Source organism: Hakea prostrata, chromosome 5, assembly GCF_041222555.1.
Source record: "Hakea prostrata isolate BN-2017 chromosome 5, UWA_Hpros_2, whole genome shotgun sequence".
Lineage (NCBI taxonomy): Eukaryota > Viridiplantae > Streptophyta > Magnoliopsida > Proteales > Proteaceae > Hakea > Hakea prostrata.
The window spans coordinates 28,918,874-28,939,221 of record NC_142604.1 but is presented as its reverse complement, the minus strand read 5'-3'; the positions used below and the strand labels follow the sequence as shown (position 1 = coordinate 28,939,221).

Sequence of the window (20,348 nt, the reverse complement as noted above, 5' to 3'; positions counted from 1 at the left end):
CCTAGAGTTCCTTTTTAGCCAAGGAAAAGGAATATATAAGAACCAATATATGATCTTGGGCTATAATAGGAAAAAAGGAAAATCTAATCTAACTTGTTAAGTGACAAAGCAAATCTAATCAGATATGCTATGGTAGGCATTCCTGTTATTGTGGTACACACAATCTGTACCCGCATGGTATAGTGTTGTACCCATTGTCAGGTAGATTATTGTCATCTGAGTTCAATCAATTATTCCAGTTGTTTATTCATCAGTATTTCTGATATTACTTGTCTTCAATTACCAATTTCTTTTCTATTTGACATTCCCAATTCAGCTGTTGGATTTGAACCAAACTTCGCAAGATTGATCGTCAATCCATGTTTGACTTTCAACCAGAATATTGGTCTCATCTGGTTCTTTGATTTCTGAAATTAATTTTCTCTCAGTTCTGTTTTCTAACTATTACTGCGATTCTGAATTTCAAGCTGGAATTCTAAACCTATCCTTGGCGGTTTGATTTCATGTTTACAGTTGACTGAATTTATAAATTGATTGCAGCTGCAGGATTTGCAGAGTAATGCAGGAGATGTGAGTGAAAATATCAGAAGTGGTGTCACTAAGAAGATGACTGCTGAGGATGATCCTCTTGATGTTCAAAGAAGAGAAAAGGTTAAAGAAGCCATGCTTCACGCATGGACATCTTATGAGAAATATGCATGGGGTCAAGATGAACTTCAGGTTGCTTCTTGTTTGATGAGTTATTGGATATTTCATTCTGTAGATGTGGGACCACTTGTCTCAATACTTGTTATTCATGTGTAGAATATGCTCTTTATATAGGCGCATGCAAGAAAATATGAAATTACAGAAATAGAAGCATACAGAGCTCCTAACAATGGCATCTTCACTTCTACCCCCATAAATGTAGGTGTAACCGTGTAAGTTACCCGATTCCCGTTCTAAATGAGATAGAGAATTTGGAAGGGAAGAAAAAGAAAGAAAAAAAAAAGGGAAAAAACAGAAGAATCTTGACAAAATGTATTTTTTTAGAGAATAATAGACTGATTTAGTTAATTCGAATATAAATTGCAATTTCCAGTAAACAAATCAAAGTGAATGAACTTCACAGTGCATGTAAATACATCATATTTATACCAATTACAAATGACCCCATGAGACAGCAACCCCACCTAATGTAGGACAGATGAAAGATCAATTTGTCCAAACAGGATGTGAGATTAGGTATGTCGTACTAGGGTTGCTGGACAGAATAGTTTTTATGGGAAGGGACAGGTTTAAGAAGATGTAAGTCTGATACAACCCAAGATGCTGGAGGGGATAAAGGCATATAAAAATAGGGTAGGGACTATGATTAAGAGGAGTAATAAGACAATAAGATTTTACATTTGAGTCACTTATTCTGGACCCAAACTCATGTTCAGAATAAATGAAGCCTCCATAACTCTGCTAAGTCATTACACTCCGAAATCTTCTGTCTTCTCAAACTTTTTTGCTTCTTTTCAGAATGCCAAATTTATTCCCTAATCCTTAATGAGTCATCCTCTGAGGATCACAAAATAAACTAAAAAATCTAAGCAGATAAAACCATAAAATAGAACTTCAAACCTAAACTAACTAAAACAGATGAGTTGTCCAGGAGAAAGTCAATATTTGGATAAGCAAACTCTGAAGTTTCGAAGAGCATACTGTGAGTAAATCATCCGTGTAGTTCCCAAAAAATTCGACAAGCTTTTCTGTAATCGGTGCTTTAATCTTCACTGCCAATAATTTCCTGTCCATCTTGAAGATCTAAGGTTTGCTTTGAAGATATGTATTGAGAGAGATTTCGGTTTCTGCAGCAACAACGGAGGTTTTCCTGATGTCCTAATTTATCAGCAAACCGGCAGAGAGAGAGAGTGAGAAGCCATTAGAAGTTTCCAGCTTTTGGAGAGATTGAAAACATCACCTTATGCTAGGAGTTGCAGATGTGTCATTTGAGAGAGACAATGGAGTCCCTCTTCTACCAACAGAGGATTTCGTGTGCATGCCTCTACTGTATGTTTCTCAACTATCGAGAACAATTTACCGTGGATTTTGTTCTTCGTACAGAATGTGTCTTACATGTTTTGCAAGAGGTGTTCTTGAGATGCTTTTCACACCAGTTGTGCTTAAAGAACAAAAGAACGAAATGTTTTATCAACCGCTGAGTACCCATTCTCAAAAAATAGAATGCCAGAAATGTTCTTTATGAACTTTACCAAATGCACTCTTAATTTCAGTAAAATTAGATCTGAAAACACTAAACAGCAGTAAACCAGTCTTCCAAGAATCAAAACAGAACTCAATAAAATCTAGTTCTGAAAGATAGAGGTAGCAATGAGCTAGGTCTGAAATATTGAAACTGCAGTAAACAAGGCTTCTGATCAGTCTCTATCTGATAACCAAACCTTGCACCAGACCTTGCAGAATTCTTCAAATAAACTAACAACCAGATAAATAGGGCATATCTGAATCTTCAGGGTAGCAGAATCTGCTCCCAAAACAAGTAAACAGAAAATTATTCTCTCAGAAAAATATACTAGGTCTGATCCAGTCCTCAAAAATTAATTAAGATTTCAAACAGTCTCCTATATCTATCAGCAAGGTCTGATGCAAACAACCTGATATGAACCAGGATCTAGGGTTTAATTGGTTGGTGCAAGCCCTAAGTCAAGGTCCACCTCCAGAATCCTCTTCAAGTGAATCAACAGCTTTTTAGGGTTTGTAATACCCTACGGTAGGGTAGGTTAGACTGGAGGGGGTTTTTGGTTTGGGAATGGGTTAGGGTTGGGTTCAGCTAGGGTATAGAGAGCCAAGTCTGAAATCTTGCTCTAATTTTGACTTCAGAATTGAATTTTCAAGTCTAGGTTTGAAAATTAGGGTTTCTTAAGATTCTAGGGTTTCTAGTGTTTGAACTTTTGTTAGGGTTAGGGTCTAGTGTCTCTTAGAGATGTACAGTGTTGATTATACTTGGATTAGGGTTTTGATATAAATATGTAACACTCTTCTCTCTGTAACTTATTTTTGACAGTTGAGAATGGTGGATTGTTGGCAGCCTTGGGTTTCCTTGTTATAGATGATCTAAAGAGTGTACAAGTGTTGCAGGTGTAGTAGCTCCAGCAGGTTTCTGACCAAAAATCTGGCAAAATCTCAAGAAATGGCAGCTGGGAGAAGTTTGGGGTTTGAAGCACCAAGAGGAGTCAGAGTTTGAGAGATCTCAACTTGACTCGTCGAGTTGGATGACTCTAAAGAGGATCTTGAACCGAGATCTTGGACTTTTCCAATTTCACAAGACAACCCGTCTCGACATTTTGAGATCTTGAAATCTCGGTTGAGATCCTGCGAGACCTCAAGCCTTGGATTAGAGAACCCTTATACGGCCTTTTTGAGATTCTTAAGATCCAAGCTGCTGCAGGTGAGTGAAGAGAAAAAGAATCTGTAAATTGCGGAAAATTGCAGGAAATCTCAACACACTGGGAGTGTCATTTTTGGTGTATAGCCTAATTTGTGGCCAATAAACACATTGGGAGTGTTATTTTGTCTAAAACCTAACCTAAAGAGGTGTTCTTGATTGACACATGCTTGCTTGTATGCATGCAAAATTGGAAGTTTGAAACATGAATTTAAACAAATGTAAATATGCAAATGATGCAAGAGAACACGAAGGTCTTTATTATTGCAAGAACAAAAGGAATCATCTCAGTACCATACTAGTGAAGTATATGTAATGTATCATGTACAACAGTCAACAACACAAGTGCAGGCAACTGTACATAGTGATCCCATAATTTCAGTACTAAGTATTGTGCCTTGACGGATCCATCCCTTGCTAATGCTCCATCGTACTATATATCATCTTTTCCGCCAACATAAATACATACTGAACCCATGTCATCCTCTGCTATGCCTACCTCTAAGATGAAAATCTCTAATATTCGAGCGAAACCCGCTTGATTGATAAGGTGCACATGTTTGCTGGCGACATCATGCAAGAACAAACCCATATGTCAAAAATTGACACAAAAAAAAAAAATGCATGGATCAAGGTAATGAAGAGAGAGAAACTGTGGTTTTGAGAATTGAAATTTTGCCCAAATAAGTGAAATTTCGACTCTCAAATGGTGTATATAGCCAATAAATTGGCGAGAAATTGAATGAATGACGATATGTTGTGAACATTTTGTAATTTCGTTTTTGCCATGGGGTTTTGTGTCGCCTCTTAACAAAACACTGAAATATTGCCAACTTTTAGTGATAGTCTAGCTACATTTTTTACAATGCTTGAACTCAACTAAGGAACCTATTTGGATTATAATTCCCTATTCCAATTAGACTCAACTTCTAAGCTAGGAAAATGACACTTAGATAAGAGTTCCTAAACAAATGCAACTTGCAAATCAACTTTAAAATGGAATCCTTCTTGAAATTGGTTTCAACTTAGACTTCTTTCAGACAAGGACTTTAACCACTTGTCCAATCGGAAAACAAAAAGTAGATGTTGGATCCTAAAACTATTTTGGAACTAACTTGACGGGTAAAAGACCACTTTTTCCCCTCATATGGTTCGGCCAGCCTATAAATCTATAACGTGTCTCCTGGGGTCTGTTTTTGGCCTCAAAGTTTGAGGTGCCCTATGGTTGCCAATTGTTGTTACATCAGGTGGTCTACTCCCCTTCTATGGTGCTGGTCCCTATTAAGGTAGGAATGCATGTGCTCTTCCAAGGTGAGGGGTGTTTGTTGGTGGCCTCTCCAAAGGGTTGGTCTCTCCTTTATATCAAACCTATCATAAATAGGACTGTCATACCTAATTTCTTGAGTGTGACCTTCATTATCCCTCTCTTCCCTATATCCTCCAACTGATACATCATCCCTGTGTGGCTTGCTAGTCTCTCCTTGGTGGGGTAGAACAATTTGGGAATGAACTCTTGGGGGTGGGAGAGGACTATGTTGCTCATCTTCTTTGTGTGGCTATTCAAGATGAGCCACTTTGTTGGTTAGACCCTGAACTTGTGTTGTAAGACCTTGTGGTTGGGCTTGCATCTCTATCTAGGTTTGTTGTATGTTCTCAAGTTGCCTAGCTACTATTGATTCGTCTGTAGCTTTGATACCAAATTGATGTGGACCAGGATCTAGGGTTTAAATGGTTGATGCAAACCCAACCCTCGGAGTCCTCTTCAAGTGAATCAACAACTTTCTAGGGTTTGTAACATAGTTGTCAAAGTGGCAAGGCGATCAAAGCGATTAGGGACCCGCCTAGCCAAGCAGGCGACAAAGCGACGCTTAGGCGGCAATAAGGCGACCAAAGCGGTTGGATAATTTGTTTTCAATATAACAACTACTTTTAAACTACTTTTCAATACAACTACTTTCTATAATAAGCTAAACAAATATTCAATAGTCACATTCATCCCAAAAAAAACAAGCATTCAAGAATCATAATTATGAAAAATTATTCAAAAAAAGAACACAAACATATGTTCATCTCATCCACCATGATTGTCAAAGCTTTCACCTATGCATTTATTGATTCATTGATTCTTGATGTTGAGTATGGCTTATGCTTCACATTCTGTTGCCAATGGGCACGGAGGTCCCGCTTTGGGCCTTGGAGTTCCTTTGCAGATTGGGCGTTAATTAAGCGGTTCAAAACAAAGCGGTTGAAAAACCGCTTTGCCGCCTAGGCGGACACTTTGACAACTATGGTTTGTAAAACCCGAGCTAGTGTACATTGGGTTGGACTTTTTTTTTTTTTGTGGGGGGGGGTGTCTAGGGTTGGGGATGCGGTAGGGTTAGGTTTAGCTAGGGTTTAGAGAGCCAAGTCGGAAACCTTACTTAATTTTGATTTCAGAATTGAATTTTCAAGTCTAACGTTTGAAAATTAGGTTTCTTAGGATTTTAGGGTTTCTAGGGTTTGAACTAGTTGGGTTAAGATTTCGGTCGAGTTTCTCTTAGGGTTGATGGAAAATAATCATTAAGGGCTTACCGGTTTAGGGTTTGGATGAGTGGTCGAAGAGAATTAAGAAATTTAAAAATTTAGGGTATAGGGTTTCTAATGAAGAAGATGAGATTAGGTTATACTGGGGTTTTGAGGTAAAGAAGGGGCGATAACTTAGGGTCGAAGGTAGGGTACGGGGAGTGTAGTCTAGATCCTAAAGGGGTTAGGTATAGGCCAAGGGGTTGGGGGAATCTAAGGTTTAGAATGCGGATGGAATTCTGGTTTCTATGAATTCTGGAAATTCCAGAATTGCCACAAGAAAGAGGGAGGAGGAAGAAGAAGAAAAGAGAGAAGAGGGGGCTGGGATTGATAACCAAGGGTTGGGGAAGGGAGGGGTAAGAGGTGTTAGGTCTGGGGGAGAGGGTAGGGGCTACTGTAGGGTTATGGAGTGGGGTAGGTGACTTGTGAAAAGTGGGGGCGGAGGGGGAGGGAAGGGGCTGGGGTTGGTGTAGGGCTTCAATACTTGGAGACGGCGTAGGGCTTTCAAACTTCACAATTGTGCAGAAACTCTTCACTCTAAAGCTGCCACAAGTTCCCCTTTAGGGGACCCACAATTGCAGCAATTTCTCATTCAAATCTCAGCTTTATTTCATTAATAATAATTTGAATTTGACATTATAAAGGGCATTATTTATGGCCTTTAGAAGGAAGTCACACTAAGATTCAACTTTAGGGCTTGATATTCAAACTAGAACTCCTACTTGGACTAGTAGTCATATTCACACAAGGACTCTTTCAAATTGCAAAATTACTGAAATACCCCTGGTTGGAGAAGAGCGCCGTAGGGTATGGGGCTCTTATCCGAGGACCTATTTCGGCCTTGACTCTGGTTCAAATCACAACCTTTCACAAAGTAGTCCCAAAAACTCAATAAAATTAGGTCTAAAGTACAGTAAACATACCTGGACAGAAGAAAGAGCATTCTACCAACCTTCAGACAAAAAATGCATTTGATTAAGAATCAGTCCATTGCAGATTCTGAAACTAGTGCCAAAAAACTAGCACCCATTTCCGTTCCAAATTGAAAAGTAAGCTGTATAAACTCCCAAAACAGTGTGTTGTTATCTCCATCAAGTTGCCGCAAGTAGTAGGAAGAACTCAGAGTTTTAGGGTAAGAACTCTGAAGGATTCTGTTACCAATTCTCTGATACCATGTGAATTTTTCTACAAGAAAGAGAAGAAAGCCAGAGGAAGAAGAGGAGAAGAAGTCGTGAGGGGAAGATGTGGGACATCTCACTTCTTTTGCTGAACTCCAATAAACCGGTTGTTAATTTATGGAGAAAAGGAAAAGGGTTGTCTATCAAATAAACGACTCAAAGAGAGTCCAATAAGGACTCAACAACTGTCCAGAGACAGGTTCTAAATCTCGAGCAGGTTACTTCCAAACATGGTGGGAGATCTCGCCGAGATATCTCGTTTTTTCACCTTGGTGAGACGAGATGGAGGTCGAGATCTACGAGTTGGGATATCTCGCTCGAGATCTCGCCATATCTCGCCATATCTCGCTATATCTCACCATATCTCGCCCTGGATCTCGCTGGAACTCTCAATTTTTGCCTTTTTTTTTTTTTGTGTAGATTTTGGCTGAATTTTCACTTACAATTACTCTTAGCACATCTACAACAAGGAAGATCAATCATTCTCTACTTGTCTTATGAATTTATGATTTAATGACTTATATAGAACTTTTAATGGTTGTATAATTATTTTATTCTTGAAAATTGAGATTGTGATAATCATATGGATGGAATTTTGATAACATTTAAGTTAGTTGATGCATTTGATATACTTTCTTTTCATTTATATGCTTTAAAGGTTCTATATTACGTGGTATAACATTGCATTCCCTAATCCTACTACATTTCGGTTTCACACTATGGGTAGACTTAGAAATCATACATAGGGTTGTTTCTGACAAATCCAAGGCCACCAAAGTGTTCAACCAACACTGGGAATAAAAACATCTTCTTCGGCCTTTTCCCATAATTGTCAACTGATCCAACCTAGAACATGTATAACTGTTCTTTGTTTCTTTTGTTATATTAGTCTTGTGGGTGAAATACGGCTGCTGTTCTAAGTTTAACTTCTGACAATAGCTTCCGTCAATTTTACCTGATGTGATACTTTCATGATTATAACTTTGAGAACTGTTATGTTTAATTGTCTTTGCAGCCACAAACAAAGAATGGTGTCAATAGTTTTGGTGGTCTCGGCGCAACTATAATCGACTCACTTGACACATTATTCATAATGGGTCTGAAGGAGCAGTTTCAGAAAGCTAGAGAGTGAGTGCTATTCTTCTACATAATCAACTGTACCATTCTTTATCTCAAACTAAAAAAATGTAAATTTATTAAAGTATTATTATTCCTTAGGTTTTGGTGTCTAATGCTTCTATATTTTGTCTCTGATGGAATGAGTAAGTTCTATCACAGCACCTTTTTGATCTATAAATACTTTCATGCTTCATGGCAGGTGGGTTGCAAGTTCACTGGATTTCAACAAAGATTATGAGGCTAGTGTTTTCGAGACAACCATAAGGTTGCTTTATAAGGTTTAATCTTATTGTTGTTTTCTAGTTTGTCCTCTCTCATCTAGGAAAGAGGGTTGTAAGGGTTGATATCAGATATGATGGATTGCCTGATATGATAGACGACTGCTCTGATATTTTATACACAGTTGATCAGCCATTCTGCTGTATACACTGTTTTGCTCCCCAAGCTAATCCTTTTCAGATTGAATGATCCTAAAAATCTGGATTGATATTGCTCTCCTGTAAAAGGATGATGGGAGTTTTCTTCTTTTTATGCAAATGTGGGATGAGAGACAGTAGAGGATGCCTATTGTGCATCTTACTTATATAGCTCTTTAACGTTTGTTCAATTCCAGAGTTGTTGGTGGACTTCTTAGTGCTTATGATCTCTCGGGGGACAAAGTTTTCCTTGAAAAGGCTAGAGATATTGCAGATAGGTTGTTGCCTGCGTGGGATACACCTTCTGGGATTCCTTATAACAGGATTAATTTGTTACAAGGAAATCCGCATAACCCTGGATGGACGGGGGTAAGTTATGAACTTCTTTTGTATGATTCTAGTTTGAATTTCCCTTTCTTATATTTAACTATTATACTTCTGATGCAGATGCAGCACCTACCAGGGCTTATTTTCCTTAAATTAAGCCTAGGTTGGTGCATCTGCAGCAACTAACCTGCAGATGCAGATGTCCACATATTAATCTGAGTTATTATTTTATGTTTTCTAGGGTTAGAAGAGTCTAGCATGTCCTATACCTCTTTCCCTTCTTTTAGTGGTATCTATTTTTATGTTTGTAGATTTTAGAAAGATTCATTTCCACACCCACACACCCACATATATCCTGCTGTTCTCGTTTCTTCTTCTTCCATTTTGTTTTTGTTTATTCATTGCTACTTCTAACAACACTTAGTAAGCATTTCTTATTCATAGGGTGAGAGCATCCTGGCAGATTCTGCCACAGAGCAGCTAGAATTTATTGCTCTATCTCAAAGGACAGGTGACCCAAAGTACCAGCAGAAGGTATCTTTGATAATGTTTGTAGTTTTTTTCTATAATATGACACTGTTGTTATCTTCTTACTTCTGTTGTTTTTTGCAAAATGTGTGTTTTTTTGGTGCCTAGGCGTGCTGTTATCTCATAGGTGTTATCTTTGTTAGGAAAATACTTCATTTCTTTTTCAATCCTGAGTAGGAACACAACAATTTCCATTTATTTGCCCTTTTCTGTTTTAATTATATAGTTGTTTCATTTGAATCTATCGTATCAGGTGGAGAATGTTATCACAGAGCTTCACAAAAACTTCCCAGCTGATGGTCTACTTCCTATCTATATTAATCCTCATACAGGGAGGACATCATATTCTGCTATTACATTTGGTGCCATGGGTGATAGGTACCTTCTAATTTTTTTGATATGAGATATACTTTCCTGGGCTCTCTTTGGCATAACTTACATTTATGGTTACGACTTATGACGTAATTTATGAATAATCAAGTATGATAATAGCTTATGAGTGGTAAATAATAATCGTTTGGTTACTATGAGACATGATATATTATATACCAACAAATAGAGAAGTGGTGAAAATCCATGTAGCAAACCCATTTAGTTGGGACAGGGCTGGTTGTTGTTAACTACTAGACATGACATACTATATAACAAGAAATAGGTTTGGTGTAGTTGGGTTAACAATTTATCATGTATCATCAGTTTGGTTTTGGGTTGGTTTTGGTTTGCCTTGTGTGTGTGTGTGTGTGTGTGTGTGTGTGTGTGTATGCATATATAGAGGTTTTGGTTTGCTTTTATTGGTTTGGGCTAGTACAACAACAACGACGACAAGCCTTGTCCCAACTAAATGGGATCGGCTACATGGATTCTTGCCTTCCAATCAGCTCTGTTTGAGACTATTATCAATGTCCCTAAAATATTATTGAAGTGGAGAAGGGAGCAAGGTGGAGGTTGGAAAGAACCAAAGTTTTGTTTTATTTTTTGGTAATTTTACCATTTCAACCCTAACTAATTAGGAACTCTCTACATATTCATTAATGGTACCCACATAAATAAAAATTAACGGACATTTTACAAAACTTTGGTTGGAAAGAACCAAAGTTTTGTTTTATTTTTTTGGTAATTTTACCATTTTAACCCTAACTAATTAGGAAAATGGTACCCACATAAATAAAAATTAACGGACATAAATAAAAATTAACAGTTAATGGTGATAAATCATAAACAATCCTTGATCTATTTATGTATTTATACTTTAATTGATCGATTCATATAGATATAGACGAAAAGGTTCTCTATTTATTCAAACGCTGTACCTATGGGATAGGGATAGCGTTTGAGGAAAAACCGAAGCTTTGAGCTCAATCTTGTGCATCCTTGATCTATTTATGTATTTATACTTTAATTTATCTATTTGAGTGAGAAACAAGGGTCATAAAATCATACCAAATAGGCTTAAATTAGAACTTTGGGTTGATTTAACCTAGGTTTGAAAATCTTAACGAGGTTGCGTAAGCCTAAAGTTGCGTAAGCCTAAAAGAAATTAATGCGTGAGCCTAAAAGAAACTAATCTTCGAACAAACAAAGTAGGTGTGACTAGTTAAGTTGCTTGAAGAGAAAACTCATGGGAAAGATTTTCTAAGAGAAAGGTCTTTCAGCTGCAGAATTTATCCCTGTATGTGAAAAATAAATTGTTCTTCACTCCGCAATTAGTAATGATAGCAGACCTAATCTCATTTTGAGAATTATGTACGTTTCTTGGAGGCTTGAAACACTGAAATTCTAGGATGAAGTAGGCAATTTTACCCCTCTTCGAATAAAATATTGATTAAATTGAACTGAAGAGGCAGTAGATAGTAATAGAAATCCCTTGCATTGCTTAAGTGGTACTGTAGCAACCAGGTCTGAACCCTAATTGAGATCATGGTAGAAGATCTCGCTCTCAAGCAAGATTTCGCTACCTTGAAAACCACGATCTCAACCGAGATGGCGAGATCTCGATCGAGATGTGAAGTTTTTTTGGCATCAATTTGGTGGCCCATCTCAGTGGGTTTTAGGGTCCCGAATGGGCTGAAACTTGGTATTGAGTCTATTTAAGGCCTTTTGAATACACTAGTGGCCTTTTGAACACACTACTGGCCTTGGATTTGTGAGAAAATAACCCTAAATATGTCTTCTAAGTCTACCCGATGTGTTAAATGGAAATGCTGTAGGATTGGAGAATTAAAGGTTAGACAATATGTAATGCTGAACATTTAAGGCATATAAATTAAAGAACTTAAATGTCTTTAAAAGTGTACAACCATTAAAAGTTTTAGAAAGTCATAAATTATAATCCATAAGTCATAAGTTCACAAAAGAACAAGTCAATCATGGAATGGGATCAAATCATAAAAATTCAATCAAGATCCTCTGCTTCACCACTAGCTCCAGCAGCTCCACAATCACAATCACGATGTATACCGGCAGCTACATGTTGGCCCTCCATCTACCATATATTCCCTCACAAGAGTAAGGACAACACGGCACATGGGTGTATCACAATACCCACCAGACAAGCGTTGCTTGAATTAACGTTTCCCTCCATAGAGGGCTCTTGGCTCTTCTGCAGTAGTTGCATGTGATCTTCTAGCCCTGCCACACAACATCATTGTCCTCCTTGCCTATAAATAGAAATATAAAGCCACATATTCAATTGAAATCAATGGTAAGGACTTAGAGTACTAAATTCGTGTACACAAGTATCACAATTGCACGTGTAAAAGTCTTGTTTGCAATCGCAGAAGGCTTTCCAAAACTCCCAGAAGCATCCCTAAACTCCCTGATCTCTACACCAACTATTCAATTATTATACTTTATATTCAATAAGTTGAAGAAGCAGTTGAATAAGTTCTCACCTCTCTAATAATTGTCCCCTACATGACGGGATTTGGCACGAGCTTCTCCACCATGGCTTGCATCGCATTCATCAACTTTACATCGGGCCCCAAATTATTCTTGTAGTGGTAATTTGGGTTGAGGTAGTAAGCTTGTATTGTCTAAATAAAAAAAATTGGTTAGTGCCTTAGTTATTTACTTGTTTATAACAATGTAAATTAAAGTATACAACAAAAACTTAAAGACGTAAAGTGATTCACCAGCCAAGTGCAAATGATGCATCAAGTGCATCTCCCATGTATCATCAATGATCCTCAAGTAGGATTTGTAGGAGTCAGAGTAGCAGCTCTAACCAACTCCTTCATTTGCTGGAGGGCGGCATATATGTGGTCAATGTGGGATGTGGTCAATGTGGGCTTCTTCTCCGCACTACCATACTTAAAACAAACACAATAGACTCTAAAAGGCCCACTATCCTATTCAGCTCCCTCTAGAAGGAATCATCAATAATGGTTTGTTGGACTACTACTGCATTAGGGCTAGATCTATGCCAACCAAACCACTCTTCACTTGCAAACATGTTTCGAAGACCCACCATTTTCTTTTGGAAGCTTTTCAGAGTCAGATAGTTGGTGGTGAATTTGGTCAATCTAGGTCTAACTAGATCACCTCCTATCTTCAACACATATGACATATGTTTATAAATAAAATTACTGACCTTTCTTGTCCTCTCAACCACACCACCGATCGACTTCCTATTCCCGAAGTCCTTCAACATGAGATCTGTCGTGTGTGCTGCACATGGTGTCCAAAAAAGGTGGATCTCGTTGTTCTTGTTTATCAACATTTCACCAGTTTTCTTGAAGTTAGCACTGTTATCAGTGACAATTTGGATAATGTTGCTTGGCCCTACCTTGAGGACCACCTGCCTAAGAAGATTGTAAAGATAGTCAGCATCTTTGATTTTATTTGAGGTGTCCACTGAATTAAGGAAGGTTGTCTTTCCATTACAGTTACCATGAAATTAATGATGGACTGTCTAGTAGGACTAGTCCATCCATCAGCCATCACAATAACACCATATGTTGCCCATCGTTCCTTCAATGAACCAATGTATTCCTCCACCTCCTTTTTCACCTTTGGTAAATATTTATTCATCACTGCCAAGTTGTTGGGCCTTTAACCCCTACACCTACCCTAGCTACTGCATTGATCATCCCGTAGTTGTATGGTGTGTTGGTTACATGGGGTGCAATGTCGTTGTAGAGCATGAATTTGTTGATCGCCAACCTAGCTTCCTCCTCTTTGCTGCCTTCTTTGTCTCTAGTAAACATATATGGGATGCTTCTTTGATAGGTGTCTTCATGCCTGAAGAGTGTGGGGTCTCGGTCAAATGTGGCATCGAATGGTGCAGTCTTCCTCCTCCTTTCAGTCCTCTCACTTCCCCCACTTCCGTGAAAACTATGTCTAGGTGGCATAGATGACCTTGAACCCGAACCTCCTGCTCCTTTTGATTGTTCATATTGCCTCATGTTCTTAAAATGTAAGGACTATTGGCTTGCTTCCATTGCAACCTTCATATGTCCCCATTTGGACTTTGGCTCAATACCCATGGTCCTCATCTCCTCATCGTCGTCTAACTCCTCATCAACATCAACAAATGGTCTCTATAACATTGCACCCTCAAATTTTCTTTGCTTTTGTGCCCTCTCATCCTTTCTTTGTCTTCCTCCCTTTAATCTTCCTATAGTTGCTTGTTGCACTTCCTAAGGAACCTTGGGACACTTGGCAACATCTTTGTAGCCACCAGTCAAATGTTGCTTCAATCTGGTTGAAACACTAGAATTCAAGGTCTTAAGGCAATACTTGCATTAGGATTTTTTCTTGTTGGCAGTCAATGGATCCCCATGTTGCCAAGCAATGTCTTGGGCTCCACTGCTAGTGCCACTCCCTCTAGTTGCCATTTAAGCTACAACACTTAAATACATACATGAATGTTCTTACATAATCATTAGAATAATTTTTAAATATTTAAAACATGTAAAAACAATTTATAAAACAAAACACACACTTCGTTCTAGGATAACATACATATAATGCTCAAACAGAATAAACTACATAAGATAAGCATCATTAAAAAAAAAAAAAAGGAAAGATAATTTTAATAATACTACTTTTCATAATTATTTTATTTAATTATTTAAATTTAAAATTAAGGAAAATTTTTTTTCCCATGAAAGTGTAGATCTGCACTAGTAGGTCAATATATATTTACATCACATGCATAGACATATGTACACCATAGTATTTGAAGATTTTAAAATTTGGGCAAGAATCTTACTTTTTGTTGAAGTTGAAGCTGAAAAGATCTTGGATGTTGCTAATTTGAAGCTGCAGATTTGCTAAAGGTGCTTGAAAGTTGAAATCTAGTTAAATCCCCAAAAAAATCTGGCCAAAACTCAATTTTCCGGCAAGATGGGCAAGGTAGGAGAGAGGTGAGAGAGCAGCGAGAGAGCAGCGAGAGAGAGGCGAGATATGCCTTTCTTGTACGAGACTTAGGGGTTTTAAAACCCACTAAACCACTTGGTTGGACCCAAAAAAAGGGGGATCTTGCCAGAGATCTAGGGGTGAGATCTCTCGAGATGGCGAGAATCTAAAAAATCTCGCTTCCATCTCTTCTCGGTAAGCCAAAATAGCGAGGTATCTCGCAAGATCTCATACTATGATTGAGATCTTATTACTTTTACAAATTTCACTCCAAACTGAATGGGGTGAGTTGCCCCCAATTGGGGGAGTGATCCTTCCCGGAGTATCGGCCGAGACACTACTAGTTGGTATGAGTTGATCCTCTCTAATGTAGTTCTTAATTGGTAGTAGAACCAACTAGAAGCCAATAGTTATTGAGATCAACATCGTATTGTACTATTTTCTTTTAAATCAATCTAGGGTCAATAGATGTGGTTGTTGGGCCTATGTTCCATAGGTTTATGTGGTCACGGGCCTTATTCTGTGGGCCTATTGTGGAGAGCCAGGCCGAGTATGGAAGAAAGTTACTTAATTTGATTAATTGATCTAATTATGTAAATTCTGCCCAACTTAATATCCAAGGGCATAATAGTCAAGCTTATTAAAGCGGCAAAGAGATTGGGGCTCCGTCTTGGCGATTAGGCGGCAATAAAGCGACCAAAGCGGTTTAGTCAATATTTTTAATATAACTACTTTTAAACTACTTTTTAATACAAATACTTTTTATAATAAACTAAAGTACTAAACAAACATTCAACAATCACATTCATAAAAATAAAAAAACATTCAAGAATCACAGTTATGAAAAATTATCCAAAAAAAGATTAAAAACATAACTTCATCTCATCAAGCATCATAAGATTCATAACAATAATTATGTAGTATGTACTATATTAGTAATCAATGTGAAAAATGAAAATGAAAGTAGTAATTTTACATTCTTACTTACCTTTATGATAGTGTGACGCCAAATAAGTGTCTTGTACTCTTGTGCATAGATCAGTAATCAGAATTGATGTATCCATATTTCCCTTTTTTTAACCAAATAGTGCCCGACATGATAAATTAATAGATCTCATTATGCCGATTTCCAAGTCATTGTTTATTTAATGATTCATTGATTATCAATGTTGAATATGGCTCATGCTTCACATTCTATTGCCGATAGGCACTTTGGGCCTCGGAGTTCATTTGCAAATTGGGCCTCGATTCCGAAATGGCTCACATATTTAAATTTATATACGGCATTGTAGAATAAATTATGATTAAAAAAAAAAAAAGAAAAAAGAAAATGCACAAATTACAAAATGTAAAAAAAGCGGTTACTTTAGCATTTAGGCGGCAATATGGCGCAAAAGGAGGCAAAGCGGTAGTGCCTAAGCAAAAAAGCGGCAAGAAATCAGCCCGTTAGTTAAGCGGTTCAAAAACCGCTTTGCCGCCTAGGCGGACGCTTTGATAACTATGATAATAGTATTTTCATATGTTATTTATTTCAGTTTTAAGTGTACAAGTCTAAGTTAGTTAGTAGTTCCTTTCTTATTAAAGCTCCTGGTTTATTGTTATAAATAGCCGATCACATTTGTTGGAAGGCTACCATTCAAATATTAATAAAGTTATTTTCAGTTTTGAGTCCCCTTTGTGAGTGTTGCTGTAACCATTGTGTTTGCTCAGCTTGGACAGTCCAAGATTGGAGAACAATTAAGATCCATGGTGAAGTCAAGTCTGGATTCTTGCTATGGTTGAAAGCTGTTTTTCTACAACCCCAGATCCATTTGATCCAAGCTTCTAAATGGCCCCCCATTGAGGTGTTTGGCAGCCCACTGCCCATCCCTTGTCTATCGCCTCTTTTTTTTCCCTCAGAATTTTGGACTTCCTAAAACCTTAAAACCTAGACACTCCATGTTCTTCTAGTTTAGCCATCCAAACCCAGCCAAACTTGGAGGATCATATCCCTACTTATTTCCCTCCAACTTTTAGTTTGTTCTGACCTGCCAAGCCCTAGAAACATTAAGTCCTACTTGCAAACTCTAATTCCCAAATCTTAGAATTTCAAATTTCATTATCTTAGGATTCAACCATTGGAATTCAACCACACTTGGTGAGCATCTCCTAGGCATTAGAAGATGGGTTGGATCCAAGTTGTACCCGAAACCTCTTGGGAATAACTTTTTTCCCTTTTACTGAATTTAAGCCAATGTTTGCCATTGCATTCCCGATCCCATTAAAGCGTACCTAGTAGAATACCCCACAAAAAGCACAACCAAGTTTGTCAAGGCGGTTGGATAAATTTCTATTATAAGCTAAAGAAACATTTAAAAATCACATTCATCTAAAAAAAAAGCATTCAAGAATCATAGTTATGAAAGATTATTCAAAAAAGAAAACAAACATAAGTTCATCTCATCAAACATCATAATATATGACTATCTCATCAAATTATAAGTATGAAAATGAAAGTAGTAATTTTACATTTTTACTTGCCTCTATGATAGTGTGATGCCAAATAAGTGCCTTATCCATTTCATGATTCATTGATTCCAAATGCCAAAATGACTAACTATTAAGTTCGTATACGGCTTTGTGAATTTAAAAATCAAGAAAAAATATTATCATGTACAAAATGTAAAAAAGTGACCGGCATCTAAGCGGCAATAAGGCGCACAAGGCGACAAAGTGGTGCCTCTTAGGTGAAAAAGCGGGGAAAAAAAATTGCATGTTAACAAAGCAGTTCAAAACAAGGCGGTTGAAAAACCCCTTGCCACCTAGGCAGATGCTTTGACAACCATGAACACAACCCTGATCCCTAATGAGGCATACTAATATAAACCCTTCAATGCTCATGCTGAATCACAAAGATTCAGGGTTAGGGTTTTCTCTTTGTAAGCAGAAAAGAACCGGTAATTCAGGGTATGGTTTTGGTAAGAGTCAAAGAAGAAAAGCTAGGGTTAGGGAGATCTGAACTTATTGTTGAGGAAATAGGCGAAAAATTACATCAATTGAGGTTGGAGTAATAGGGAAGAAGGAGAAGAAAAAGGAAAACCACTTGTTTATTGGAGTTCAGGTTCATTTTGAGGGAGAAGCCAGTTTTTGCTGAGGAAAATATTGTCCATTTTAGTGTTCCAGGGATGGTGTCTTGGTGAGAACCGTAGCAAGAGTTTGTAGTTGACCTTCACAAATTGTCTTTACAAGGAGTCGCAATGAGGTATCTTCAAGAATGGTGAATCTTTAGAAGTGAAAAAGGAAGAGGGAAATCAATACCAATGTTGAAGAGGGATAACTAGAAGGGTGCATTGGTCTTTTTTATTTTAGAGAGGATTTATGGTAGGGCATAACGGTAATTTTGATTTTTAGTGAAATTGTGAAAATACTATTGAGATTTAAGAGTATATTATGCAACTTGTGGGGTGATTGCCAATTTAGCATACTTCTAGGATGTTTGTACTTTTTTTCCGTATATTGTGGAGTGTCTGATATTTTTTCCCTTTTTTGGGATAATTTCCTTTATCTACGGTACTTAGAAAGGATTTGCTTGACATGTTTACTTCAATTTTTTTTTTTTCATTAATAGATTTTAATTTTGAAAATATTTACCTAATACCAATATAATGCTTTTCCTCCCCGCCGAACAAAAAATTTGGCATTAACTACTGAAGTTATCTATCCTTTTATATTCTTTTTCTTCATGAAATTTAGTTACAATTCCTCAACTTTTCTGAAAAACGGTTTATTCTTAGAATCTAATTACCAAACCTCAACTTATAAAATTTTTTATGAAAATGAATTTGGAATTTTCATAATAATTTTCTTTTTGCTAAATCAATTTCACTATAATCTTTGTTACCCGTTGTTTTTTAATTTTTTTGTTTCTTTTCTAGGAGTAAACTGTTAGGAAATTGAAAACTTATAATAATCTTATTTTCCCCCTTTTTTTAGGAGTGAATTATGAAGAAAATTTTAAAATTCACAATAACCTTCTTTTATAATAATTTCAAAATTTTCACAATGATCTTTATTATCCATTCTATTTATTTATTTTTTTAATTTTTTGGGAGTCAATTAATTAGAAGATGGGGAAAGTTTCACCTCATTCCCCAAAAAGTGAACTCTCACCTCCCCTTCTCCCGGGATATTTTAAAATTACCAAATTACCCTCTATTTTTTGTCTCTTTTAGTTGATTACGTCAAATTGTTTATTCCTTTTCTCTCGTTTTATTTTTATTTTTTTTGGTTCGTTTGTTTGTAAGAATCCATTTGTGTGATTAGGATTTTTTTTATGTTTTTCCTTTCCCCTCTTTTATGGAAGTTTTGTATTTTTATTTTATTTTTCCTTTGATGAATTCTTATAAAAGAGGGAGAAATGAAAAGTAATACATCTAATCATGTTTAATGGATTTTGATAAAAGATAGAGGAAGGGGAAAAAAAAGGTACATATAATCATGTTTAATGGGTTCATTGGAAAAAGGGAGAAAGAAAAAAAAATTACTATTAAACAAAAAGAAAGAAAAAATTAAAAAAAATTAAAAAATACATCCAGGTATTGATTCCTACGAAGAGGGAGAAAAAAAGGGGAAAACAATATAAAAAAACAGTTAGAACAATCAACACAACAGATTAAAGAGGTAAAAACAGTGGGTAATTTGGCCATTTTAAAGTATCAGTGGAGCATAAGAGGTAAAAGTTTAGTTTTTTAGGAGAATTAGAGGTGAGACTTTTGAGAGCGGAGTATGATTAAATAGAGAATAAGTATAGCGGAGAGGGATATTTTCCCATTTTTTTATTAGTTTACTCCTAAAAGTAAAAAACAATAAAAATAGGATGGATAACAAAAAATTGTTGTGAAATTTCAAATTTATTATAATGAAAGGTTGTTGTAAATTTTAAAATTTTCTTAATCACTTACTCCTAAGGAAGGAAGTAAATCATGATAAAAATATTTACAAAGTGTGAGGATTAAATTCTATTTTGTATGCCAATGGAGGAGGAGTAGGATGGTTAGGTACTTGCTTCTCAGTGGAGAGGTCATAGGTTCAACTCCTACCGGCGGCATATGTAATATCCCTATCCCTATATATAAAAAGCGCTTTTGTACCCAAAAAAAAAATTCTATTTTTTAGAAAAAAAGCATGAGCAATAATGGTTACTAAACTTTAGGAGTAAATTATTAGGGATAAACACTTAAAATGGATAAATTCGGTAGTTTTGATCAAATTATATTGTTGGGTGGAATAATAGACATTAAAATTAAGGATTAGGTAATTCATTTCAAAGTCAGAATCAGTTATGGTAAACCATTTTCTAGAAAACCTTACAAAGTAAATCTCTTTTACACATCGTAGGGGAAGAAAATTTTCCCTTTTTTTTTTTTTGAGGGGGAGGGGGGTTTTTTA

General features: G+C 36.6%; 1 protein-coding gene across 1 annotated transcript in view; it reads left to right on the top strand.

The window, feature by feature from the left end:
- Positions 1 to 20,348, top strand: part of LOC149015791 (mannosyl-oligosaccharide 1,2-alpha-mannosidase MNS1-like) — a 70,874-nt gene that overhangs the window by 36,056 nt on the left and 14,470 nt on the right. Inside the window, exons 3-8 of the mRNA XM_089155601.1 lie at positions 541 to 720; positions 8,189 to 8,301; positions 8,492 to 8,557; positions 8,906 to 9,077; positions 9,480 to 9,569; positions 9,817 to 9,941. Coding sequence (XP_089011727.1) covers positions 541 to 720; positions 8,189 to 8,301; positions 8,492 to 8,557; positions 8,906 to 9,077; positions 9,480 to 9,569; positions 9,817 to 9,941 — 746 coding nt within the window. The remainder of the gene's footprint in view (positions 1 to 540; positions 721 to 8,188; positions 8,302 to 8,491; positions 8,558 to 8,905; positions 9,078 to 9,479; positions 9,570 to 9,816; positions 9,942 to 20,348) is intronic.